This window comes from Callorhinchus milii, unplaced genomic scaffold, assembly GCF_018977255.1.
Source record: "Callorhinchus milii isolate IMCB2004 unplaced genomic scaffold, IMCB_Cmil_1.0 Scaffold5, whole genome shotgun sequence".
NCBI lineage: Eukaryota > Metazoa > Chordata > Chondrichthyes > Chimaeriformes > Callorhinchidae > Callorhinchus > Callorhinchus milii.
In genome coordinates, this window is record NW_024704746.1 from 21,392,473 (window position 1) to 21,420,194 (window position 27,722).

The window sequence follows — 27,722 nt, forward strand, 5'->3', positions numbered from 1 at the left end:
ATGCACCGTGTGGTGGATTAGGGAGTGAGGAGGTCGGAGAGGTAGGGAGGTACCAGAGTGAAGAGATTTAAACACGAGTGTGAGGATCTTGAAGTTGATCTGTTCGGTGATGGGGAGCCAATGGAGCCTGGGCCAGAACTGGTGAGATGTGGGTACGGAGTTTGCTCCGGGTAAGTATGCGGGCAGCAGAGTTCTGAATGAGCTGGATCTTTTGAATAGTGGAGTTGGGAAGACCAGCGAGGAGTACATTTGAGGTCTAGGTATGCATACTGAAGTAGTGTGGAGTGCTGTGCAGTTTCTCACCTAAGCTTGATTCTGGCAAATTCCAGTACTGAACGGACATGCCTTCCTTAAGAAGGAATCTCATTTTGAAATATACAACAGTTATTGAAGGCAGAGATGCATTTTAATACTTCATAGGGAGTCACCAAGATCAAGAAATATGCATTACAGTAGAAACATACTACAATTCCCAGCCTTCATAGCTTCTTTTCAAGCCCTTATCATATTTCTAATATGTTATTAGCATTTTGTTTGTCTTGTGTGTGTAGTGTAACACTCTATTTATATCACATCTTTAGCCCACAGGTTACCAGGAGTACACGCTACAAGTCTTGACCATACATTCTGAAATCTACCTGCTTTTCTCAAAGAAATCAGTGAATTCGTCCTCACTCCATGCTCAGACTGGTATAGACTGCCTATCTGAGTTTAGTGCACTGTAGCCATTATAGCAATAAAAACAGGCTTAATACCTTTTATAATGTAATCCAAAGTGCTCAAGTAAATTCCAATTATGCACCTCAGTCTTGGGGGAATATTGTATATTAAAAGGTGAATTTTATTTTCAAGAAGAATGAGGTACTTTTACACTAAAAAATGCAACTTTTTCCATCAGAGCCAAAATCATGCACCACTTCCCTCTGTACTACCTGAATGTCTTACCCCGGATCTCATTTCTTACTTAATGTTGTAAAAATGCCAGTTTCAACATAGAAAATTTGAGAGAATTAAACTGAAACCTCTGAATTTCAAAAAAACTACCAACTCCACAAATAACAGTTTGCATAGTTATAGAAACTGGCTCAACTTTTTTTTGACTCCACTTTTGGGGAGGGAGACAGTATGGTAAAGCGAGAGAGTTCCAGAGGTTAGGAACTCGGCTACCAATGGTGGCGCGGAGACGTTGGCGAGCATGCAGGAAGCTAGACTGATGCTCTCAATATGCAGTGCTGAGGGTGTGAGGCATATCTGATTATGCAGCACACCCCAGCACTGCAACGAGAAAATCAGTCCAGCCTGTTAGCTAAGTGGAGGAGTAGGGTCACAGAGTGTCAGGGAGTGAGTGGATGGATTTGCAGGCAAGGACACTGAAATAGATTTGCTGGGAATCCAGGAGCCAGTTGAGGTCTGAGGTGATGGGTGCGCAGAGTTTGGTGTAAATGAGGATGTGGGCGGTGGAGATTTGGATGAGTTGCAGCTTGTGAATGGTGTACCAGCAAGGAGTATAATGCTCGTTGCGAGAATGGCTGCAACTGCACCAATGCTGCTATTTAGCACATCACTATCACATGTGCAAGAGTAGCCTAAATAATGTACCCATCAATTTTCCCCTCCTCAAAATAAATTAAACTCATGATTACTAAAGAGCAACAGCAATAGAATCTGTTCTATTCTGTGATTTTTCAGTACGTATTTGGTTTCTCCTCTCTTAAAGGTCTACTGTAGTACAGTTCCACAGATGCTGGTTGTGCTTTGGTACCTTACACAAACTGTCAATCTTCATGTGTATGTATAGATAGTAAAAGGGGAAGGAATTCAGAAAGATTAAAATCATTGTCTAGTCTGAACCAATAAAGTCAATTCACTTTACAGTATATTCTGTGAATCGCTTTGAGACTTCTTGAAGACACAACGTGCACTTATATAGCGCACTCCAGGCACAGTAGCGTCTCAGAGCACTTAAAGTGCTTGATAAGGTGGTATCAAAGGCGATAAGGTGCTATATCAAATGCAAGGAATATTATTTATTATTATAGCCAGTCTTGGCTGAGATCACCTAACTCAAAGTCCAGGGATCAATCTTTGAGCTCCCCTGCTGAGTTGGTAAAGTAAGAAACTGAGCTATTATAGGAATCTTATTTTACACACATTATACAGAACAAAATAGCATGAACAAGCTGTTCTTCTCCCTTATTAATGTTTTGAACTTGCATTTATATAGCACCTTATTACATCTCAAAGTGCTTCACAAATATTATCTGTGGAGTGACTCTATTTTGTAAGTAAACACAACAGCCAATTTGCACACAACAATGCCCCACAAACAGCCTTGAGTGACCATTTTATGCAGGGCATTGTTAAGATAAACACCAAGTCACTCCTTTCTCTTTTCTTTATCATGGGATCCTTCAGCATCCACCTAAACAAGATGACATCTCCTCTGGAGGCCAATATCCAGATTATGCAGCACATCCTCAGCACTGCATTAGGAGAATCAGTCTGGATTAAAATCCAAATGTCGGTATTGAATTCACAACTTTCTGTCTCACGAGGCGAAAGTGCTTCCAAGTGAGCCAGGCTGACACTTAACTAGTGAGTTATCAATCTGATACCTTTACCTACTAATTAGGACTTCAAGAGCATAATGCTTAAAAAAAAGGTTTTAAAAATAAAATGTCATATACCACTAACTAAAATTACAACTGGCAAGTTGAAGAGCAGTAGGTGGGCGACAATTTCCCTATCGTGCATCTGAAATATTCACGGCAGCCAAGGTCTTCACAGCAAATAAAATATAGCATTAGTCCCTGGTGTAGCAATTCAGTCCATCCGGTGCAAAATTAGCATGTTTTAATGAGTGTTTTGGGCAAAAGTCTAAATACACACGAAATCCAACTGGAGTTTTTAAGTCTTTAAACCATTGCCTCTTAACTTACAAATGAGTAAAGGGCAACGGAATGACTGAAGATGACAATTATAGCATTCAACTGAAAGTACCGACGACAGTGGAGGACCACAGCAGTAAGTTTACACGCCACAAGAGAGCCGAACTGACAATTAAGACATCATTGCACACACTGTAAACGACAGAAACAAGAAATGGAGGGAGAGGCGGGTGGGGGGAAGGGGGGGGGGGGAGGGGGGATGTAAGGGCTTCTGCACTTCCACCCCAATCCTTTGAAGAGGACTGACTGATTAATTGATGATACCCCAAAATGGAAGCACCTACAACGGGGTCTTTCAAGACGGTCGTGAAAAAGGGACACTGGAAAAAAAAACCATCAACGTGCGCGGGGGGGGGGGGGGGGGTGATCGGTACATGTCACCCGATGTGAAACGTGTCTCGCCTATTTGCTCAGCGAAGACACACACACACACACGGGGGGGGGGGGGGGGCTGCCGTGCAACTGACACCCCAACCGGTCACACATTTCCTTGACACATGACAGCTCGAGTCCATCAAAAACTGGACCCAGAGAAGACTCGAATCCATGTTCCCCCCCCAACCCCCACCCCACCCCCCACACCACACCACCCCCCACACACACCCCCACCCCATGTCGGATCACATCCCGAATCCGTGAGAAACGAGTCCAGCCCTGAAAGCTCTGGTCAACCTTTTCCTTAAAGGGGTGTATCATCACTGCAGCGAGTGGGGTGGGGAGGGGGAGGGGGAGTGAAGGGGAAAGCGCGGGGCGGTCAAACCTCCCGTCAAAGGGGACCCATCCCATCCCATCCCTTACCTCCACCTCCACCACCTCATCGTAGGCGGGCGGCGGGTCGAACCCGCTCCGGCTATAGTCCCCTCCGCCTCCGCGGGAGCCGGTCCCACCCCCGGTTCCTCCTCCTCCTCCTCCGCCGCCGCCGCCACCGCCTCCGCCGCCGCCGCTGGTAGAGCCGCCGCCGCCGCCCAGCCGGTCTCCGCTCTCGATGGGCTCGTAGCCCAGGCCCGGGCTCTCGTTGGTGAGCAGGGCCACGGCCTCGTTGATGTCGTTCTTGGCCATGCGGAGCGCCTTGCGGATGGTGGCGGGCTCCGAGAAGCCCATACACAGCAGCGTCGTCATGTGCTCCTCCTCCACGTCCATCCTGACCGGCTGCCGCTTCACCGCCGCTCTCCCATCAGCGGCTTCCTCTCCCCACCGCCCCGTCTCCCACCCTCGGCCTCGGCCTGTCCTCCCCGGTCACGAGCTGGGGCGGGCCCGGCGGGCGAGCGGGGGGGGGGGGGGCTCCGTCTGACGCGCGCGGTGCGAGGCCACCGGTTTGTAATTTATTGGTTTCCACCACAACCTTGTTCCGTATCCGAGCCGCTCGGCGCCATGTTTACAGCAGGCACCGGCTTCCGGTTCCCACACCCACCGGCCGGAAGTAAGGGCAGGCCGTGGGCCGAGACCGGCCACGAGGCCGCGCGGCCGCCATCTTGGTAAAGGAGAAGCGCCGGGGCTGTCGATCAAGCGTCGTTCCTCCTGGTGGGAGGACTCCCCCCCCCATCACCCCCACTCCCCCCCCCCCCAGAGGTTGTTCTTAAAGATATGTCGGTTTTTTTTTCACAGCTCCAATAGATGTTGATTATTTAATTAATGAATGAATGAATTGATTCATTAAAAATAAAAAATTTTAAAAAAAAGAGTCCGGGCGACGACTTGAGGCAACGGTTTCGAAAGCGCGTCTCGTGATGGGCGGTTTGGTTTTGAAGGTGAGGCGATTCCCGCGGTCGTGTCCCGAGGGTCAAGCTTGGGAGGGAGAAGCTGAGGCCAACTTCATCACCGTCATCACCATCATCGTCGTCAGCAGCAGTGACTTGCCTTCATATAAGGCCCTTTCCACACAGTGTGTGGGGCTTCCAAGCGCTGAACTCCATTTGAGACGCGGACACTCAGCGACACTGGGAACCCCCTGACACTGGTCAGCACGAGAGAAGGATGGGTTCATGTTTTGTCCTTCATTAAAACTGGAAACTCCACTGTTAGGCTGGAGAAGCCTGAGGAGGGGGAGCAGGACCAGACCTGGGGAACAAAGAACAGGAGGAAGAAGCAAAAGCATTCAAATCCTCTGGCTCACATAGAAGAAGAGGCCGGTGATGGTCCATCAGCAGATTATGAGCTGCTGAACAGGGCTGTAGATGATTATAAAGGTAATCGTACTGAGTGAAAAGTCACATAGAATTTAACTTTTATGAAGCTGGCACCTGGTTTCAGACTATTAAGTGACGGACCACAATGGAACTGAATTAATGTGCAAAAAACTAGTTGTACTTACAGTGTTGTTGATTAATGAACTTAAAACCTATTGCGGTTAATTCAGTTCTCTTAGACCGATAGACCGATATGCGAGGCCATGATGTGGCAGAATAGAGGTTCGTGGAATCTTATCCCCCAGTTTGTACAGTTTTTTATAGTTACTGAAATGTTGAGGTCTCTATAATGCAGGAGAAATCACTTTGAATGCAAAAACGTTTTAAACATGAGGTCTTTGTTCCATTTACCTGTATAGGACAGTCAAATCCCTGACCATCCAGCACCATGGGATGTCCGCCCGACGTGAAATGCTTTATACAAATGTAATTTTGTATTGTATTTGTATTGAAAGTACATAACTTCTTCAAAGTGAAGCACAACTTATGTAGAGCATTCTAATGATGGGGAAAGGGGTGGTACATTGGACTACTCAAACCTCTGGAGTTGACTTTGTACCCAGCCCAATCTGATGGGATGACCATTTCTCTTTGTTAGGTGTAAGAGTTCCAAGTGAAACCAAAGCTCTTAAGAGGTAGAGTCGTTGTTGCTGGGCAAGCAGCATGGATCTTGACGGACAATACATGTAATAGTTAGATATGTGGCTTTAGCAGGTTATCTTCCAGTGGTACCCCAACAACACATATGCATTTCTCAGGAAGAGTAACACTGAAAGATAGCCTGGGCTAAAGGACTCTAGGTTGAACTAAATATTATACAGTACAAAGATAAATCAGTAAGCATTGGATCTCTGCTTTTATCTGATTATTCTCATAAAACAAACATGGTAAAATATACACAGAATGACTCAATCTAAGTAAATATTCCCTTTCGAGAAATGTTTCTATTGACACACACAGACTGTTAACTGGTTAGAAATGAGAAAATGTACTGAACTCTTTTGAAAACTAGTAATGATTTTGCTCCAAAATTATATACCGTATATATAGTTTTTTTTAAAATGAGCATCGACTTGGACGTGCAACTGAGAATATTTTTGAAGGGTCAGGTAGTGAAAAGAGATGTGCTGGTAAGTGGAGGAGGAGAGCTGTGGTAATTAAATCTGATTCAGATGTATTTGCACTTATTCCACAATATTCCACAAACCTACTTAGGTATTTGTCTAACGTAACAGTGATGTTAGAAGAATTATTCAACTTTGAACCATAATCCCAAATGTTAATAATAAAAATAATCCTTCTGTCTGAATTTGTGTCTTTCACGTTGGCAAGATATCTCAAAAGGATTTGCTATAAAGTGGAGTGGTATTTTTGTGGGCGAAAGCAGCAGCCAATTTTGTGCACAGCAATATCCCACAAACAGCCATGAAATGAATGAATCATTTTATTTTGGTGGGGGAGATTAATCACCAAGACACCAGGAGAAACTTCCTTCTTTTTCAATTAGTACTATGCGATCTTTAATGTCCACCTGAATAGGCAGATGGGGCCTCAGTATAACAACTCATCTGAAAGATGGTACATCTAACATTGCTGTGGAGTGTCAGCCTATGCTATATGAGTGAACGTTATGAATATATAATGTTCCCACAGAGGATGCTGAAATTCATTAGTTTTTTTGCTTGGTACCTTTTTATTGACTTGAATCATTCAACAACAACAAAAATTACATTTGTATAGAGCCTTTCACATCGGGAGGACGTACCAAGGCACTCGACAGACGGATTCGGACCCGAGCGGGGGGATTGGTATCACGAGGGGTAAAGGGCAGGGAGAGTAAGGGTAGGAGGGTGGCTGATGGCGCGGTCGAAGAGGAGGGTAGAGATATGCCTTGAAGTTGCAATGTTGCGGAGGTGGGGAAGGCAGAGAAAGTCTGCGGATGATGAGGGAGCATGTATATGTTGAAGAGGAGAGGACCAAGGATGGAGCCCTGAGGAACACTGCACAAGACGATGTGGGGGCTGGAGGAGAAACTGTTTGTGGAGACTTAAGTGGAGACAGTATGAAAGGTAAATTACATGTGAATCATTTGTAAATTACAGTGACAAGGCATACGACAATTTATCATGAATTTAGGAACTCTGTACTTCTCTCTCCCTCTCTATAACTTCTCCATTGTTTATTAGAGATGCCCTTGAGCAGTTATTAGGTGAACTAGAGTGGCCTGACTGGGATAAGAGATGACTCATCTAAGATTTTATTCCTACTTCTCTTCCCTATTTGTAGGGAAGGGCAACAATAACAAAATTACATTTGTAAAGTGTCTTTCACGTCCCAAGGAGCTGAACAGTCAGGGATCAGGACCCAAGCGTGGTGGGGGGGGGGGGGGGGGCAGGGCTCAGATGAGGGAAGGCAGAGAGGTAGGAGGGTGGCTGAAGGCACGGTCAAAAAGAAGGGCTTGAGTCATGTCTTGACAGAGACAAGGGAGGGAACAAGACAAAGTGATTGCGGGATGGAGTTCCACAGGGTGGGGGGCAGAGAGGCTGAAAGAGGTGGAAAGCCCAGCCCCCAATGGTAAGGTAGGTCAGGCGGAAGATATGGAGCGGGTCGGAGCCTGCTGAACAGAGGCAGTGGACAGGTCGGTAAGAGGGTTAGCAGGTCAGAGGTAGGAGGGGGCTAAGCTTACACTTTGGGCGAATGGGTTACTCCCAACTCCAAAAATGTAATTCAACAAAGATTATATCACCAACTGAACAATGCAGATAGTTCCTGATACAGTTCTAATCATTGCTTCTTGAAGAGCAATGGAAATAACATTACCAGCAATGGAATAACTCATCTGTTTTACATTGGTGTAAAAATGGATTCACTCCTCAAGGGGTTAATTGTAAAGTCAGGCATTTAAACAGTCGGATGCATTCTGATAGGACAGGAAAGTGAAATTGCCTTTGTCCTGACCGAGATGCCTTCCTGTCTGTGGCTGAGAGCTGGAGAGCTGGAGAGCTAGAACTTGGATCGCACACCCAAAAAAAATCCCACAGCTTTAAAGGGAAATTGGCGACAAGGTAAAGTCGTGCCTACTGATGGTTTATTTGCTGGCTAAAGTTAAATGTGGGTTTGTATCAGGCATTGAGTCAGTGAAAGAAAGGCTTTATCCAAACCGTGTGGGGACTGCGCTTTCCACGAATAACTTTCTCCAGATTGTTTGTGATAATGTTCCCCTGTCGACCGTGCGGTTTGTAGGTTTTACATAAACAGTAATGCTTGTATTTTGTTGCAGCGATTTCGCCTTCTCTGCCCCGATTGTTAGTACTGGAACAATAACATTCTCCCTAAAACCGGTTCCCCTCTCTGCTTAGATGTGTTTTCACCACGAATGGAACCTGCACGATCTCACAGTGAGATCGATTATCGATCAGTTGTTTGGTCAGAGCTGCCTTTGTACTGATTTCCTCGGTTTCCATTGTGACTCCCACTGCTGCAAGAGGTCAGAGCTGCATATCGCACAAGCAAAGGAGAAAAAAAAAAGCAAATAGACCAAAGTTTATTCTATTTGCTCGGTTGCCACACGAACTCTGGCAACTAAAAATGTTTTTTTTAAAAAAACGGCTATTTCCAATGAAACAATCACTGTGATATTTCATAGGTTGGAATAGCGTTTCACCCATTTCACCCACAAAATATATAGTGAATTCACTTTATATTATATTCTGTGAAGCACTTGGAGACCTCTCAATGACATGTTAAGGTGTATATCAAATGCAAGGATTATTATTATTAAATGTTCTTTTTACACAACTCAATGACGGAACTGACAATTAAGTGAGGCTTGCAAGTCCATGTTTAGTTCGTTCCCTTTTTTCTTCATTCTCCAGTCCATTTCTGGCATGTGCCACATACCATACCTTCAGCCACCTTCCTACCTCTCTGCCCTCCCTCATCCCAACCCTGCCCCCGCATCTCCCCATGCTCAGGTCCTGATCCCTGATTGTTCAGTGCCTTGGGACGTCCTCCAGACGTGAAAGGTACTTTACAAATGTAATTTTATTGTTGTTGTTGAGAAGCTAGATGGGCACTTATTTCCAAACTCGCAGGCACTAACGCCTTGTTATTGTGAATTGGTGGTGTGCAAGAAGCTGAATTGCGGTTGACATCTTCATTGAAGGGTTAACAATTATTGTGTAATTTTTGCAATAGTTTTTAAACCTCAGTCCAGAGAATTGAAACCTTTCAAATAAAGATCAAAGGATAATACCCATTTACCTGGTGCACTTATGAAAATTGATCCAGGATCCTGCAAGTGTATGATGGGGCAGTCTTAAGAGTTTGAGAGCAGGACTCGGGCACAAAAACTGGAACTGATTCCCTGGAGTGAGTTCACAGATCAGGCTAGCCATATGGACTGGGGTTTTAATACTATGGCTCAGCTTTGTACCATCAGCAGAAAAAAATCTGCCTTCTGTGTTGTTGGGCCTTTTTGTGCTGTTGATGTAATGCTGTTTTTTTTAATTGTTTTTAAAAAGTTGTGTTGTAGGGTTGTGGAAGCAGTTGTGATGGAGCTGGGGGTGCCCTTGCTCACTGTTCTTCTGGGGCTGGTGCTGATTGTGTCGGGGGAGAAGCAGGAAAGCAGGATCTGCCAGGCAGCCCCTCTCTGGGAGATTGCTAACCAGAACCCGATGGAGCAGCAGCTGGGCAGCGTGGTTGTAGTAGCTCTTCTCAAAGCGAGCTGACAGTTCTGTCTGACGCAGGCGGCCAAGTGAGTGCCCACCTTGTTTGTAATTACTTGTTTCAAGCTCTGATATAATGTATAACTTCTGCAGCCAAGAGGCTAAGCTGAAGGTATCTAATTCCTCCACCAATTTCATTCCATTCAACCAGGATGACACCAGAGTAATTTAGAGTAATTGACTTCTTGAGTATTTCCTCCATTCCAAAGGGGAAATGAATTAGTCTTTATTTCAGCTCCTCACCACAGAAGCACAGTTAAGAACAAGAATTCACTATATTGGAAATGGCACACAAACTATTGGCTTGTTGATTTCCAGAGTGGGAACGGTCCTCTTGCTTCTGTACATTAAACATGGAATCAAGAATGTGTATCTAAACAATTTGATAGTACATTATTTTTTGGGAGGTCAGTGTGAAGAGTCTTTTTACCCCCCACCATCCCCCGTCCTTATTTTGAGTCCTGTGTAAAATTGTGCAAATCCTGTGCAAAATTACCACACTGACACAATACAAAACTTCTGCACTTGTAGCTCAGTAAAGGCCCTATGTTGGTCACTGACCTGATCTTTCCACAGGTGATGTTTGACACTGCATTTATTTAGCATGATAAAAAAATTGAACTTCTATCAGTGAAACATTATAACCAGGTGGTAGAAACTACTAAAAGTTTCCTTCTGCCCTATGTTTTCTTCCATCCCTTCCTTCCTTCCTTCCTTCCTTAGTAGAGCAGTTCTCAGCCCTTACTCTGTGGTGATTTAAGGAACAAAATATTGAGTCATATTCTATCACTATTTATTAACGTAAAAGCATCCAGTCAGTACCCACTTGTGGCTTAAAGGAATTACACCCAATCTTAAATGTTCTGGACTACTGCACATCTTTACCAAATAGTATCGTATTTTGGGGACTGAGTTTGTCCCTATTATTGCTTTTAAATACCTGAGACGCTGTCCGCGTGAAGGGAGCTATATAAATGCAAGTTGTTGGTGTTGTTACAGATTAGGCAGCTTGCAAGACAAGCTCGCCCGTCAAGGCCTGAAGGATGTGCACTACATGATAGTCAATGAGAAAGCACCAGAATCTAGGGCTATGCTCTGGGAGCTCAAACGGCATGTTCCCAACAACGTCTCTGTCTATCAGCAATCACCAATTCAGCCTGATGTCTGGCACAGCCTGCAGGGTGGCAAGGATGACTTCCTAATCTATGACAGGTTAGTTGTTCTAAAAATGTATTTAATATTTGCCAACAGTAAGGGCATCACAGCCAAACCCAATCCACACACAAACACTTTCTCTTTGGTGTCACTGGATAAAAGACAAAGGAAAAATTGACAATTCCTCATCCCCCCCACCCCATTTTCTCTCTATTCCTAAAATTCGCTTACCAGTTACTTTTGTTTATGTTGTATATTTCATTCCTATTTTTAGCCTACTATTCCCAAATTTGGGCTGTTTGTTAAGAAAATAGTCAGGAGAAGCTGGATATCATTATTGCCTCAAACTATTGTACATATTATCCTCTATCACTCCTGAAGCGTGGCTCGAAGGTAGGATATAGAGATCCAGTAGTTCTCAGCACCTTGCCCAATTTGAGGGTTGGTTTATTAAAAATACTTGTTGATTTATGCCTTATATCTTGTTCTTGCAATGTCTTTTTTTTCCTAGATGTGGGAGATTGACCTTCCACGTCGTATTACCGTACAGCTCCCTCCAGTATCCATATATTGAAGCAGCAATCCGAGCTACCCATAAAAGAGACATCTGTGGGGAATGTACAATCACCAAAAGCAGCCTGGAGGTAACTGTCAGTATTGCACAGTGCGACCCAGAAAGACCACAAGTGTTAGTGTAAGAAAGTCACAATGAGGCAGAGTAAAGTGAGCATCTGCACCTAAGTCATTATCCGACTTAATAATACACGACCCATCTTATGTGTGTGTGTGTGTGGGGTGGGGGGGGTGGGGGCGGGGGAGTGAATTTCTGGCTACCAAAAGCAGACTGTATGGAAATATCTATTAGAGCCATTTATCTACTCTGAACTGGGATGGCTAGTATAGTACTAGAATAATATATAACACAGTAAAGGAGGAACTAAAATGATTTAAAGACAGAAAGAAATGTTTCAGTCACAAGCTTTAAAATCAAGAGGAAAGATTTGCAAATAAAACGGATGCTAGATGGTAGAGGACACTGATTGTAGTAGCTGCCTAAATAAAAATCAGACTAGCTTTTAAAAATAAAAATAATTACATTCTTATAAAAGTAATATACAAGTATATTAGAATTCCATTTGTCCCCATTTGACTATCCACAGGGCAAGTTCACCACATCAGACATCACATGAGGGGAGATGAATCACAGGGTGAATTATTCACCCCTACCCATTGGTTTAATTTTTAAGCAGTTTTTTTCCAGTCAAAACGAAAATCACATTTGTGGTATTTATTGCACAGATAAATCACTTAAATTGTGTCACAGTCAACCTGCTAACCCTGAAGTTAATAATAATGTTATTTTTTTAATTTACTTCAATTGAAAGGACATCATTGCTATTATTCTGTTTTCTGCAGATGGACAGAAACGTAACTACCACACCTTCAAGGCACCTCAGTCCCAACACCTCAGACTAAGCTTTAGAAAACAAGTCAGTTTAACAACAACAAGATTACATTTGTACAGCGCTTTTCACGTCCCAAGGCGCTGGACAGTATACAGCATTTCACTTTAAGCCACATGAACACAATAAACCTCCCCCCAGTCCCAACCAGTGAAGAAACCAGGAAAACTAGAATGCGGATACTTGCTACCAACAACGTCTCATCAGCAAGAACCACAAAGAAGATCTGGATAACGTAGATGTTACTTTGCAAGTGTTTTTTTTTAAAAAAAGCATGTTGTGCTCTAAGGCAAGAACTCACCATGTTTGGTGCCAATGGGGGATGTTAATTAAGGAACCACATTGCTTCTACTCCAGCACAGTATATTGTGTTCCTAAATACATTGAAAAGAATCTGCTCCCATCTTACCTGACCATGAGTGAGAAACCATGACCTGCAGAATGGGAATAATACCAATGTAGGTGTAGATAGCAACACATTACATTTCAGGGTTTTACAGTAATTTAGCTGATTACATTCAATCTTTTACATTATAATGATAAAAGAGCTTTATAAAGTAGCTTGATCACCGTAGAAACATAAGTCCATATTACCATTTCCTTCTGCTTCCAGTTATTAGACGTGTTTCGTTTCTATTCACTTGTGCTCAATGAAGTCTGTGGTTCAAACTCACTGCTAGATACTACAGCCAGAACACTGCACATGGAGAACTGAAAAGGAAAGATTTTAATCGCTGATGGCATGGAAGTTGCAAGTCTTATTTTAAATAAATTGCTGTAGTATTATCCTTTAGTGATTTTATTCTTTTTTAAGAAATTTAAAATAAATTAGAATTTAAGATCCCATGTCTTTTTTAAAAAATATGTGAATTTCTAAGATTGATTACCACTGTACTAAATAAAGCTGATGATTACATCAAATTGAGACCAACTGCAATGTTAATGTCACTTTCTCAATTATTTTGTCCGATATACTGGGGAGCTGTCCCCTGAGAACAGACAAGTTGCTTGCTCCTTAGATCACTGTCTATCCTTTGTCAGGATGCAGCAGGGGCCACCGAGGCATCTCTTAACCTTTAGTGGTACCAAAACAAAAGTCAAACCCTTTCAGAAAAGTAGGTGGGAGGCGTTAAATTGAAGGTGAAAATTGATATAAATCTGCTAATTAATTTTAACAATGATTTTTTTTAAAAAATCCTTTTTGTTGCGAATGATTCAGTGATCAATAAATCACTGGAGTGAAATTGGATTTATTATCACACTTTATAATACTTGTCTTGGAGATGCATTTTCCTACTGTGTTGACTTCAGAAATGACAAAAGTGATATCACACAGGACACTTTAATATCAATTGAATGGCAAAAACAAAAAAACAAAAGTTCAGTTGAGTTTCCATTTAATGAAAATATATCCCCAGCCAGGTATTTCATTGGTCAAGCAAGAAAAGACAGTCCCAGTTTGTGTGAAACTTGCAATATAAGGTCACTGTAGGCCACACAATAGGAAGCTGAGGTCCCCTTGCCCAATATAGGGAGGAAGGGGAGAGGAACAAACAATGTCATTTCTGTATAATGGGGGAGTGGACAGGGGTGGACTGAATGCCTTGCCCAATAAGGAGTGGGAGAGAGAGAGAAACAGAATGTGATTTCTGTACAATGTGGAGGGGATGCCTTGCTGTGTAATTGGCATCGCTTTGCTTTATTCTGAGGCTTTGAAGAAATGATGTTACTTTTGCCATAAATTGAAGCAATTTCATCTCTAGATTGGGAAGAATGAAAGCTGAGCTTTCGTATTTAAATGAACCTGTGAACTGTTTTTGAGACAGGAGCTTAAACGGGTAGAAGAAGTGAAGAAAAATGCTGGATAATTAAACTGTAGGAATGAAAATAGATTTGTGAATTTTGAAAAAAAATAGAATTATTCATGTCAGTCTTATTTGGAATAGTACAGACGTTTCTTTAATACCATAGATTTTATGGAATATGGTAAAGTTGGAACATTAAAAATACATTTGGAGACTGGTGAATACTGCCACATGCATTCCACCTCCAGAATCCAAAACAGTTGGAAATTACTTTCACAGGGAGACCGTCTAAACAGAGAATACATAAGTCCTAATTGAGACAACACCATGTCTTTTGTGCTGTATCCTTTTGGTAGTTGGGCCTTCACATCCGTGATCTTTGGATTGGTCTACTACAGTTTAGAAATATTTGAATTTTTCCCAAACTATTTGAAAAACATGGAACATTCACAACTGTAGCAACCATGGAAATTGTCCTGTGCCAACCTCCTCCACTTATTGGGAAGTAGCAGTCCACATTTCACCCAGTAAATAGCAGCTGGTGAAATTTGCTCTGGAGTTTCTTACTCTTGAAAGATGAATGGCACCTGGCATTCTTGCTGTGATTCTGATGAGGCAGGTAGGATTTATGTCTGTAGGGACATCAACCAATGATGGTTCTGAAAAAAACTGCTACAGATGCCTGCTTCATGATCAAATGAACATTGTTTTCCAGTATCCTCTTAAATCTTACTGGTACCATGTTGCTGCCTTTTTAAATCTTTCTTTTCCTCCATTCTCCATCTACTGCAAAACACACTTTGGATTTGATCGAGAAATCATTGTTGTTGTTAATCCAATGTAGCAATGGATGGTACAAGTTTACTCCATTATCCATTGCATTCACCCATTCCATTACTTCATATTCACGTTTTTTGCTCTTCCTCAGATGAAGCAGAGAACAGATGACAATGGCTAATATCATAGACGCCACAAAGGCAATGAAAAAGGGGCAAAGCCAATCTGGAAATAAAATAAATACATGCATTTGTATCATGAAATATGGTTTTCTTCTTTTTCCATATTCTTTGAGACACTGTGATTTTATAAGAGTTTTGTAGTTCAGATTACCATTTTAAACTCACTATTCATTACTGAGTACTGTATGGTCTTTTAAAAGATCCGAATTAGTGCATTAACACATTATGGAAGACTTTCTTCACAAGTTTAAAGATGAACAAAGCAGAAATAATCACATATAGATTTACAGATAGTGGGAAATGAGCATCAAAGCATCAGTTTACTTTTAGGATTATGTGATGTAATAATAATAATCCTTGCATTTGATATAGCACTTCATTACGTCTTTGGGACGTCTCAAAGCGCTTCCAAGAATATACTGTAAAGCGAATTGACGGTATATTTTGTGGGTGAAACTCGGCAGCCAATTGTGCACAGCAGTGTTCCACAAACAGTCGTGGATTCAGTGACCAATTTTTTTTTGAAGAAATTATTACTCCCGGAAAAGCAATCGGCCAAATGACTAACAATCAGGTTCCCACTTACTGCTGTGTAAACAGAGGCGTGTGGAGTAAGGAAACATGCCCAACGTTTCGCCCTGCCCGGGAATCAAACCCAGGTCTCTCACTCGCGAGGCGAGCTACAGGACTCCACAAGTAGCTCATTTTGTTCTCATAAACCATGAGATCAAAAGTTTAATGGGGCTTTGGATAAAGTCAATAAATTAGAAGCTCACTAACTACAGACCAAAAAGTTAACGTAGTGTAATTACAACTCACGCCAGAGTGCACAATAACTCTATTACTCATCAAGCATTCATAATTTTATGCATTTGAGAGAAAAGATCCGACCACCACAACAATGATAACTGAACAAGAAAAATGACATCACAAAGCTGGTCCGAGCTTTACTTTATTCTGCAGCGATGATATCGCGACAGCATCGCCCACTCTTCTACCAGTGTCTGTTGAGCTCTATGTTCAGTTCCCATCGGAGCTAAAGTTACAAGGCTTTCCTGCGCCAATTGAAACTGCGAATAATCATCCACCAACGACAAAGCAACGCTGTTCATTCACAGCCCCGGCCGAAGCTTGACCTGCAGGTGGCCGACGCAATGAACCCCCCCCCCGCCCCCCCGTGTGGAGTCCTGCAGCTCAGCGGTTTAGAGCACTGGCCTCGCAAGCGAGAGACCCGGGTTCGCTCCCCGGCCGGTCAGGGCGAAACCTCGGGCGAGTTTCCTGATGATAACCCCTCGGGGAAAAGAACGATAATAAAATGGGTCACTTTCGAACCCCGACGGCCCGCGAGGGGGGGGGGGGGGACGCCGTGCGCCGCCGCCGCCGTGCGCCGCCGGCCGCCGCGTTTCGCCCACGAAGTACGCGGTCGATTGGCATTGCAGCCCTGTCCCCGGGAGAGGCGCTTCGAGACGCCTGAAAGACGCGATGAGGCGCCGTGTCAAATGCCGCGATCATCGCTCTTCTTCTTCTTATTATTATTATCATCATTTATTGTTAACGTTGTTTGTTTTATGAAATCCCAAATACTTACTACTTGGTAGGATCATATCATCCTGGGTTGGCGCGCACTGGTTTATTTTAGAGGCAGAGTTCAGCTGCACTTTGGGGGTCAGACAGAGCCTGAGGCTGACCTGCCCTCCCCCTCCCCCCACCCCCCCCAGTCAGACTGGCCAGGCGAGCGGCCCGTGACGTCACCGGCCCGGCACGTCGCCGGCCCTTTGTACGACGCCGCGCGCTGAACGCCATCACCGCGCCTGCGCGCACCGAGGAGTCGCCGCTCAGCCTTCTGGGACTTGTAGTCCGTTGGGCGGCCATAATGCAGCAAAACGCGCTCCTCCTCCTCCTCCTCCCTCGGGCTTCAAACTACTACAGACGGATTTTTAGTAACTACGAAAGCGGTTTAGAAACCAAAAGCTATGTAAAACAGTTGTACTGATCGAATGAGTGACAGCGCTGGTTATGATCTGACGAGCTGTTCCCAGTGTTATTCAGGTGCAGGAGGGAAGCTTGTTGTGGGCCGTTAGGCCCTGAGCTGGTGCCCGCAGGCTCTGATTGGTCAGTCTGGCGCCTCTTGTGATTGGTCAGTGGTGAAATCCCGCGCTTCTATTGGTTAAGAGGGCAACGCGGCTGCGCGTTATGATTGGCCGAGGGAAGCCCACACCGAGCGCTGATTGGACGCTGTTCAGGGGACGCCGGCGGTCACGTGCTCCCACGCTGCCCTGGTGGAGATTCGAGTGAGTGAGTGGAGTTGATGGGCCTGGAGCCGGGGGTAAGGAGTTAGGAGAGGGGGGGAGTGGGCAGAGATGGGGAGTGGGCAGAGATGGGGGGTGGGCAGAGATGGGGGGAGTGGGCAGAGATGAGGAGTGGGCAGAGATGGGGGGTGGGCAGAGATGGGGGGTGGGCAGAGATGGGTGGGTAGAGATGGGTGGGTAGAGATGGGTGAGCAGAGATGGGTGAGCAGAGATGGGGGGAGTGGGCAGAGATGGGGGAGTGAGCAGAGATGGGGGAGTGAGCAGAGATGGGGGGAGTGGGCAGAGATGGGGGGTGGGCAGAGATGGGGGGAGTGGGCAGAGATGGGGGGAGTGGGCAGAGATGGGGGGAGTGGGCAGAGATGGGGGGAGTGGGCAGAGATGGGGGGTGAGCAGAGATGGGGGAGTGAGCAGAGATGGGGGGAGTGAGCAGAGATGGGGGGAGTGAGCAGAGATGGGGGAGTGAGCAGAGATGGGGGGAGTGGGCAGAGATGGGGGGTGGGCAGAGATGGGGGGAGTGGGCAGAGATGGGGGGTGAGCAGAGATGGGGGAGTGGGCAGAGATGGGGGGAGTGAGCAGAGATGGGGGGAGTGGGCAGAGATGGGGGGAGTGAGCAGAGATGGGGGGAGTGAGCAGAGATGGGGAGAGTGGGCAGAGATGGGGGGTGGGCAGAGATGGGGGGAGTGGGCAGAGATGAGGGGCACTTAGAGAGGAGACTGTTAGTTTAATACAGTGACTTATTACAGCAGCTGCTGTAAATGTGACTTATTGGTATAAGGACTCCCTGCAATTGTACTGTTCACTACAGTGTGGAAACAGGCCACACCGGTGTTTATTGCTCCACATTGCTCCTTTTGAGTCCAAGATTTGACCTTTTGTTTTTGATCATCATTCCCTTCCTTCTACCTTCCCTGGGAAGCAGATCCCCTCAATTTATCCTATTTTGACAGCCTATTTTTAGTGATCATATATATAAATTGGATAGAGTGATAGCTTTGTCATGTCTTGTCCTTTCTGTTCAGTAGGCAGGGCATTAGCAGGGGAAAGACATTAATGGTGCTGAAAGCCAATCTTGAGTACCTGACAAAAGTACCATTAGTTGCTGTTGGTCTGTAGTAGTGTTATTTATAAAGCATGTGACTTGCTGTGAACATTAATTAGAGTAAGAACTTTTTGAGGACTTCTTTGTATCAATGTTTATTTTTAAACTCTAGTTTTTCTTTGTGGTTTAGTTACCATGACCACTGGATTCAGCGACGATGGCTCTCAGGCAATCCAGCGGTCCGTGGACATCTTGGAAATTGTCAACAGAACCTGCCCTAGTGAGATTGATGTGGTGTACGAGATAGAGAGAACCAGAAGCTTCATCACAGAACATGGTTTTAAAAAGGTTAGTCTGATCACAATGGGTTATCAGATTAGATTATTCCTGTCAAGCAGCTGTGCACAACTTTCTTCAAACCTTTAACCTTTTTATTTCCCTTATTTTCTCTCTCTTCGCCACCCCTTTGCTTCACCATCCCATGTTAATGTATTACTTAACTGAGAGAACGCCTTTCTCTGAAGATGTTGTTTAGCAATAGACAAAATCAATTGTGGTTTACAACAGACTGCACTGATATTGCCTATAACTGGATGTGCTAGTTTTTCTTCCAGCCGATACAAAGTTAAATACTTGTGATATATTCAGCACCAAGTGGTTTCTGGTCACTGTAACTTTACTCTGGCTAATGTCCCCATTAATAACAAATTCAATACTGAAAAGATTCCTTCCTGATTCTGACAGGTGGCTCTCCAGTTCTCTGATGAACTTCTAGTGGACTCTGCTGTGATTCTATCAAAGCTGGAGAAAAGCTCAGGTTCCAAGTTTTTCATCTTAGGTGACACATCCTATGGCAGGTGGGAGTTTAATTAAACAGAGAGTTCAAACTTTGTATGTTTTGTTCATAAATCATGAATAGTTAGTTTTAGTGGGGGTACAGTACAGAGCTAAATTTGTATAGCCCTTTCACGTCGGGAGGACATCCCAAGGCATTGAGATACTGCAATTACACTTACTATCTGTGATTTGTTCATCTCTTACACAAGAGATGAACAGTAGATGGCAGCATAATGTTGTATGAGCTCCAAGAAGCTAATAAAATGAGCCCTCACATTTCTTGCGCAATGGGTACAAACCTCACTTCATGTTGTCAGATATGCTCCGGGATTGCCTATTAACTTCTTGTCTGTTGACAGCTGCTGTGTAGATGAAGTTGCTGCTGAGCACCTTGAGGCTGATGGTATCGTCCATTACGGAAGAGCATGTCTTAGCCCTTCCAGAAGATTGCCGGTGTTGTATGTGTTTGGTAGAAAGCCAGTGAATGTGGAGGAGTGCGTTGACTCTTTCCGCGAACTATATCCAGACAAGAGCAGCCACGTCGTCATTCAATCTGATGTTCCATATTCCTATATCCTGGGTAAGAAATTGGAAATCATTTCTTTCATTTGCCTTGGTTGTCTAGTGTACGTCCGTCCCTCTTGCTGTCTGTCTTATGCATTTTTCTTTGCTAGGTTCCTGTTTGGGTTTGAAATCCGGGAATTTATATACAGAGTGATTGTTTTTGTGTCAATAGACTAGACATGAAACCGTAAAAGTCATGGTGAATAGGCTTATTAACCCCCACCCCCCAAAATCTGCTGTACAGCCTTTGGTTTCTAGATCAGGTGCATTTGGAAGTAGTGTCTTGCGAACGATTTCTTCACCACAGTAATAATCGGATTTTACAGAGATGGCAGGGAGCGAGTCAGACTGGAACAACAGAATCGGGTGTCTTAAGTACGTTTGGATGAGTTTCATTTCCTTTTCCTTTGTGACCATGTGTTAGTTGGTGATAGTTTATTAATAGAGAACACCGTTAGTAGTGGGAATACATCAGTTAAATTGGATCATGAAATGGTTCGATACACTGACCCATAGGTGGATGGGAGCATTGACCTCAATGACTTCTTCCCAACAATATAATTTTTCAATATGTTTGTCAGATTCAGATGAATATATGCTGTCATTTGCCTTACTTTCTTTTACCTACTTATTTGAAACCTTAAGTCACTTTTTGATTTCTTCCTAGATGAACTGCACCATCTTCTCCAACCAGAATATGAAAACCTTGTTATTTCAACAATTTGCAGTGAACGGGAAGCAGTGGCAGATTCTTTGAGAACTGATGGTGTTAACCCTGATAATGAAGTGGATCCTCATTCTGCAATAGAAATCTACAACCAGCCTAGTAATCAAGTTATTCATAAATTTGGCCGCCATTTTAGCATTGCTGGAAACTGTGATCTGAAAGACTACAGCATGTTCTACGTCGGACAGGAGAGTCTAACTCTCACAAATTTCATGATGACTTGGAATCAATGTTCCTTCTGCTCATTCGATCCAGTGAAAGGTGTCGGCAGAAAAGAAACCTTGAATGTCAACAGGGCTTTGATGAAACGATATTACATGATTGAAAGAGCCAAGGATGCCCAGGTTGTGGGCATTTTAGTGGGCACTCTCGGTGTTGCAGATTACCTCTCTGTTATTGACCATCTTAAACAGATAATAAAACAGGCTGGCAAGAAAAGTTATACCTTTGTGATGGGTAAACTGAATGCTGCCAAGCTGGCCAATTTCTTGGAGGTGGATATCTATGTAGTTGTTGCCTGTCCAGAAAACTCGCTACTGGATTCCAGTGAGTTTTACAGGCCAGTGGTAACACCTTATGAGATGGAGGTTGCTTGTAACCAAGCAAGAGAATGGACTGGCGAGTACATCACTGACTTCAGGGACCTGCTCCCAGGTGCACATACTTTACAGTTGTTTTATATAAAGCTATAAGCAAAGCATTGGACCTTATAGATTGGAAGGTTGCATTCTGAATGTCGGTCTGTGCTGAATGGGTGATCTTCGTCAAGGCTGTGGTGGGGCAGTGCTCAATGTCTCTAGGGAGGGAAAAATCAGGCAAGGTTAATAATTATCCAGTGATTTCTGCTGGAAGATGCTCAGCTGGCTAGAACTGAACATTACAAGACATGAAAAATGCCCACTTAAGTGAGATATACTGTGAATTGGTTAGTAATTTGTGGCCACTTTATTTCTCTAGTGAATTTAAAATAAGTCCATAATAAGTTTGCAAAACAAATAGAAATTTAAATCTGATTCTGGTTCTGTGAAAATTTATGAGTTGTGCAGAAATGAATAAAATCTCAATGTATTTTATGACTTGTTTATATGGACTGGGTCGGTTTAACATTGCCGAATTCCTGGTACATCTAGCCAAGAACTGATGCCTTGCAAGTTCCCAGTTGACTATCGCATGTTGTGTTCACAGGTGCCTGCTGCCACGTTGAATTTCCTGATGAGATTGTTAATGGTGAGGAGACAGATGTCTCACTGATAACCGGGAACCTGCGAGCCACACACCTGTTGAAGTCAGAGTGGCAGAACAATTCTTCCAGCACATCCTTAATCCAGAGGAATAATTCCTTAGCGGTTACTCAGTCACACTCAGCAGGTAAGGCTCCTATTCAGGCTATGTGCCAGAGGGGAAAGGAAAGAGTTATTTTCTATTTTATCTGCATCAATATTCCCCCTCACTTCATACCAAAACCCAAACAAGGTGATGGGCAGGTGGTTTGCTTCCAGGCTAACCCCAGGGAGATTCATGTACGTAATTTACAACATGACAGCTTCCTTCTTTTCCTGCGCAAAAGCAAATACTAGGTAAAGCAGGTTCGTTGGTGCTGGTGCAGCATTAGCATAACAATGTTTTTTTTTACAGCCTCCTTCTTAGCATCCAGGAGTTGGCAGGGGCTGGAACAGAAACTCGGAGAGTCTCCGGTGACAAAAGCAGTAGAAGGAAGAAAGGGAATCGCCATCGCTTATGAGGAAGAGGGAACTTAACTGAACAGTTCGATGCACTGGAATACATTGCTATGGGAATTGGGTGAAATGTTCTGAAAAGGGATCTGAAAAAGAAAGCTATGTTGACAAAAAGGATTCCTTAAGAGAATTTTAAATATTTAGGATATTGGGGCTGTATGTGTTTGTGTGTTAATATGTATGTATATATTTTTTTTTCTTTTAAAATGCCTGTAATCATGGATGACCTGAAGTTCTGAGACTCGGGTGTGAAGTTTCTCTAAGCATATTCCTTCAGTAGATATCTCACAAATCTAACAAGGATTATATAATATTATTATTATCTCACAAATCTGATAGCAAGGACTATACTACCAGGCAATCAAATATATTGGTGTTCAGATAACTTTCTAAACCATGCGAGTCTGATTAATAAGAATGCTATCAATATTGCCTGACCCCTTGTATTCTGTTACTGGCTCAAAAGATGCACAAATATATTTTTTTATTTATGCCTTATTGTCTGACATACATACATCTGGAGGTAAAAGCTGCTGGATACCACAATTCACGAGATCAAAAAAAAAATGACTCCCAATATGACTCCCAATTTGTAATGATGGGTAACCTTAGGAGGGGAGCGTCACTCTCAGGAGTGAAAAAAGAGCTGCTGTGATTGACACCCAGGAGTGCAAGGATGCCAATTGTTTGCTCCGTGAGCTGGTTTCTGTGTCAATATACATCTCCCATGAAAGAGAGGTGATGTACTGAGCGATCTTTCCTACAAAGAGAATATGAAGTACCTCCTTCAGCAATGTTCCTTTTGAGCTGTTGTGAATGTTCGTTTGATCCAGGGAAGTCATATTCCTGTAAGTATTATGGAATGGTAATGAGTAACATTGCTGCTTTACTCCCAGCCATAATGCTCCATTTCAAAGAGCAATCAAAGAAATAAAAAACTGAAGGTTGAAATATCTTGTTGGAACTTCACTTGTGATGTTTTATTAATATGCTGACTTAACAAACGAATTCACCCGCGTTTTCAAGCTCGCTAACAGCCCGCAGTGCTTGTTCATGCTTCCATCCAATGTACAGAATTTATTTTCTTTGCTGCTGCTGTTTTGCTTCTATCATCTATACCTTCACTGCACGCTTATAGATTCTAGACCAGTAGATTCTAGAAATGTAAACTCCAATTTACATTCTTGCAACTTTTTGATTTATAGCATACGCCTACACTTTCAACGTTGGTGCTCTGCATAACACAACTTGGTTTCTTTATTCATAAACGTTAGTACAGTAACTGGATACAAGTTAAAACCTGCACATGCTACCTCCCCTCCTGGGATATTCTGTACAGCCATCAGGGACACAATTGTTAGATACCTGTGCAATGCTTCGAGATGCTCCCAATATGGAAGGCGCTGTATTAAATGTAATGATTATTGTCATAATAGCGATTTTGTTTTTCTCCCATCTGTTTTTCAAGCAAATTTTGACTTTTTTAATCCCGTTTCTTGGCTACAGACTCGTTAATTGGATGTCTTCAGTACATTGTCTTAGTGACAATTATTCTTATGTAAGTCTTGACCATGAGTTTCAGGCTATTCAGTCACATGGCATCACAGCTAATTTTTATCCGTCCTGTTACTCCAGAAGCTTTTTGAAGACACACTTTAATGTGCCAACAGATGCTGCCGCCCCCCCGTGGGGCAACTGGTGTTTTATTCATTTAATGTAAAATCAAAATTGTACATTACAGCCCTGGATAAAAAATTACCGTATAAATAGAAGACAGTTTAAAAAAAAGTTATTGGAGTTACTTGTTTTTTTTGTTAAAAAAAAAGTTACTTGTTCACCTGCTTGTGCAGTAAATAGATGACTTTTGCAGCTCTCCATTCTCTGATAACACTAGCCTTCGCTTTATCAAAGAGTCATCTAATGGGCCTTGAAATTAACATATTGGTCCGCTCTGATGAAAATAGCCGAACACACTTGAGAGATGTGGTGAATTCCAATGAGTGGTGTTTTTAAGGAGAGCTTCTATATCCATTTGTTCCACAATTGTACCTTACGTCCAGAACCATTAGTGTGTTCAGACTCCACTTACATTTTGCTATTCACAGTGAATTCCAATGTGATCTGTGTTGCTAAGTACTGATTGCACGGTGTTGTTTTCTCTTTTTATCCACGCTCATTTTTTGCATTGCAGAATCTTTGATATTCTGCAGGAAGCAAAGATCATATTTCTTGTATTTTAAATGATCTACTTTTGGAATCATTTACATGGGAGTAATTTTTTGATTCCCAGGGCAAAAAAATCATCAAATAAAAAAGCCAGGTAATTCTGATTGTAACAAATTAAAGCATTTATTACAATAATAATCCTGGTATTTGATATAGCGCCATATCACATCTACGGGCCATCTCAAAGCGCTTCACAGAATATACTGTAAAATGAATTGACTATTTTGTGGGCGAATCGCAGCAGCCCGTGGCGATATAATGTTTCCAGTTATTGTAAAGTGAATTGACTGTATATTTTATAGATGTTCACACTTGATTTTTTTTCTGGAACAGATCACTGATATCCAGAGTGAGAAACATATAATTTACCTATAAAGAGAAAGATGTAGTAATACATAGATACACTTAGTGTTGTATAGTGATGTGGGATGGATTGAAGGGGAAGGCAGCATGTTCCAAGTACCATATATCTCAAGTACCATAACTCTTTTACAGTAAATTTCCACACAGAATAGAAAGCCAGATGTAAAATCCGATTAGTGTCATAAATCGTCTGAGTGCCTGACACCCCTAACCAGTCAGGAACCTCATTCTTTGATGCTGGAAACACTAATGTGCAGAGAACTATTTTGATCATAAATCTTGCTCCCCAGTGACCATTTGTACAGTTCTGGTTGATCCTGACTTATTTCCTTTGAAATTTAATGAAAGATGAGTTCACATTTAGGTGTTGTATTGGTTTACCTACTCGTTATTTGTGAATTTAAAAGACCTTTGCTGTGTTGTGAAAGAATATTTACATTTTGACTATCTTCTCTTTGATAAGGAATGGAACTTTGAAAATATTGCATTTCCTAGAATTATTCCAACCTTCTGTTTTTAACTGAGTTGTTTTTTCCTCTGTGCCTCACATGCTGAAGGAGCACTGGACAGGCTGTGCTTGATGAGCTGTGAAATGACAATCTTTCTTATTTACCTGCTGTTTGAAGCAACACTTGACATGGAAAAAATGTTTACTCGCTGGAAGCATTAAGTCTTTCATACTCAGAATCTCCCCCATCACATAATTGTCTCAGGATATAGTTTGGGACACAACATGTCAAGCAACTACCAGGATGGTGGAAGGTGACCTAGATGGACCTTGGTCTTCATTTGCCCAATAAATTCTTTCATTCTTATGTCTCTGTTGTACCTTGATAATCCTCCAGCCATAAATTGCTATTTAAATTAATACTTAATGTTCACTTTAAATCATTTCTTTATTTTCCTCCATTTAGAAATAATCGCATTTCCCATCCTTTAGATCTCCCTCAACATTGATGTGGCAAGCATCATTCACTGTTTAGTTAAACTCAGTGTCCTCAGATTGAGAGGGGATAACTGGCCACAGATCACCCTCCTAATCACTGTTCAATGAGTGCTAGTGAACATATGCCTGTGGAATTTGGGTGAGGACAGGATTGATCTTGCTGTGATGCCTCCCACTCAAATGCCTTGTTGGCATTCACTGCTGATGGATGAGGTACTTGCTGGAAGGTTTCTGAGATCCACAAATCTGTATCCCCTTATCAATATTTATTTGAATCCAGATAGGAATCGATTTAATTGTTAGAAGCCATCCATATCTCCATTGGTTGCTCAAGTATTTTTTCTTTCATCTCCATTGCTCTATTATTCAATTATTTTTTAGGAGAAGGAAGAGACAAGAAAAAATGATTGAACACGCAATAGAGATATGGATAGTTTCTAATAATTAAATCAATTCCTGACTGGATTTAAATAAATTAGTAATAATAATAATAATCCTTGCATTTGATATAGCGCTTTTCACGTCTGGTAGACGTCCCAAAGCGCTTCACAGAATATACTGTAAAGTGAATTGACTGTATATTTGTGGACGAACGCGGCAGCCAATTGCGCACAGCAGTGTCCCACAAACAGTCGTAGATTGAAAATGACCAATTTATTATTGTTTTTTGTTTTGAAGGGATTATTATTAGGCGTGTCTTACATAGGAAAACTACAAAAGATAGCAAAATATGCACTTGAGTGAGAAGTAGGTCTGAGATTGATGGTAAGAGTCTGCTGTGGTAGACTTCAAGAAGTACAAAATGAATAGATATTTGTTATGTTCTCAACAAACAAAGTGTAGAACACTATTTTAGATCTCCAGTTACAAAATCCAACACTCACACCAAACACCCTCTACTCAGTTCTTCCCGCTTTCTTTCTCTCCTGATCTTCTTCCATTGGTCCTCGTTAATTGGTCCTTATTTACTCATTGGTATCCAACAATATTCAGGATAACAAAAGAATGGAAATGAAAACAAGTTGCTGTGGGAACACTCAGCAGGTCAAGCAGCATCTATACAGAGAGGGAAATGAATTAATGTTTCAGGTCATCGACTTGAAATTAGTTCTGATGAAAGGTCATCGACCTGAAATATTAACACACTTTCCTCTCGATAGATGCTTCCTGACCTGCTGAGTGTTCCCTGCCAAGAAAATAATGGTCTTCCTTACACTTGGAGCTGGAGCTTGACACATTAAATTTGTTGCCTTGTCCATTTGTCACAAACTAGCAGTGGTGTTGGAGATTGGACATGATTTATCAATCGGTAGGATGTCTTTGCACTCGCTGTTTTTGCCTGGGATATGGGGTATTTACCCACATTGCTTGTTTTCAATGAGGAAGAAAATGAACAAAAATCTGACCCTTAACAATAACTGATACCCTGTACTATGGGATTCCTTCTTCTGGAAATACATTGAAGCTTAGAAGTTACAACATTGGATGAGGCTATTTGGCCCATCGAGCCTAGGCTGGTGCCAGACTTCCACTGGAGCTTTTACTCTGATCCCAATTGTCTGCTCCTTTCTCCATACCTCTTCATAATGTTTATACAATTTCCTTTTGAATGTTGTTTTGGGCTGAACCCCAATAGCCACATATGGCAAAACATTTCAATTTCTACTATTCCATATTGATTGGCTGAAAACCACTATGGGAAACATTATTTTTTAAATGTTGCCACATTATG

General features: G+C 42.7%; 3 protein-coding genes across 8 annotated transcripts in view; 2 read left to right on the forward strand and 1 right to left on the reverse strand.

The window, feature by feature from the left end:
- Nucleotides 1–4,177, reverse strand: part of usp24 (ubiquitin specific peptidase 24) — a 55,005-nt gene extending 50,828 nt beyond the window's left edge. Inside the window, 1 exon segment of the mRNA XM_007899836.2 lies at nucleotides 3,747–4,177. Coding sequence (XP_007898027.2) covers nucleotides 3,747–4,088 — 342 coding nt within the window. The 5' untranslated portion in view covers nucleotides 4,089–4,177.
- A 930-nt stretch (nucleotides 4,178–5,107) lies between these two features.
- Nucleotides 5,108–13,410, forward strand: LOC103182740 (selenoprotein Pb). Of its 2 annotated transcripts, none has more exons than XM_007899837.2 (5): nucleotides 5,108–5,134; nucleotides 9,658–9,890; nucleotides 10,861–11,073; nucleotides 11,528–11,660; nucleotides 12,433–13,410. In XM_007899837.2, the coding sequence occupies exons 1-5, from the start codon at nucleotides 5,123–5,125 to the stop codon at nucleotides 12,490–12,492; spliced, it is 651 nt and encodes a 216-aa protein (XP_007898028.2). In that variant the 5' UTR covers nucleotides 5,108–5,122; the 3' UTR covers nucleotides 12,493–13,410. The 2 variants fall into 2 exon arrangements, with proteins under 2 accessions (XP_007898028.2, XP_042191547.1); XM_042335613.1 differs by lacking the exon at nucleotides 5,108–5,134 and adding an exon at nucleotides 8,042–8,199.
- A 4,046-nt stretch (nucleotides 13,411–17,456) lies between these two features.
- On the forward strand, nucleotides 17,457–22,478 carry dph2 (diphthamide biosynthesis 2). Of its 5 annotated transcripts, none has more exons than XM_007899840.1 (7): nucleotides 17,457–17,534; nucleotides 18,782–18,939; nucleotides 19,336–19,448; nucleotides 19,788–20,008; nucleotides 20,660–21,373; nucleotides 21,905–22,087; nucleotides 22,355–22,478. In XM_007899840.1, exons 2-7 carry the CDS (start codon nucleotides 18,787–18,789, stop codon nucleotides 22,474–22,476), a joined length of 1,506 nt encoding a protein of 501 aa, XP_007898031.1. In that variant the 5' UTR covers nucleotides 17,457–17,534; nucleotides 18,782–18,786; the 3' UTR covers nucleotides 22,477–22,478. The 5 variants fall into 5 exon arrangements, with proteins under 5 accessions (XP_007898031.1, XP_007898030.1, XP_007898032.1 ...); XM_007899839.2 differs by having other exon boundaries at nucleotides 17,495–17,569; XM_007899841.2 differs by having other exon boundaries at nucleotides 17,502–17,569; nucleotides 18,777–18,939.
- The last annotated feature ends 5,244 nt before the right edge of the window (nucleotides 22,479–27,722 follow it).

Bases quoted from the DNA above. Each gene is read 5' to 3' on its own strand.
- dph2 (XM_007899840.1), top strand. From the start codon at position 18,787: ATGACCACTGGATTCAGCGACGATGGCTCTCAGGCAATCCAGCGGTCC. The intron at 19,449-19,787 runs GTGGGAGTTTAA...GTCTGTTGACAG, and splicing joins GGTGACACATCCTATGGCAG to CTGCTGTGTAGATGAAGTTG. The intron at 22,088-22,354 runs GTAAGGCTCCTA...TTTTTTTTACAG, and splicing joins TACTCAGTCACACTCAGCAG to CCTCCTTCTTAGCATCCAGG.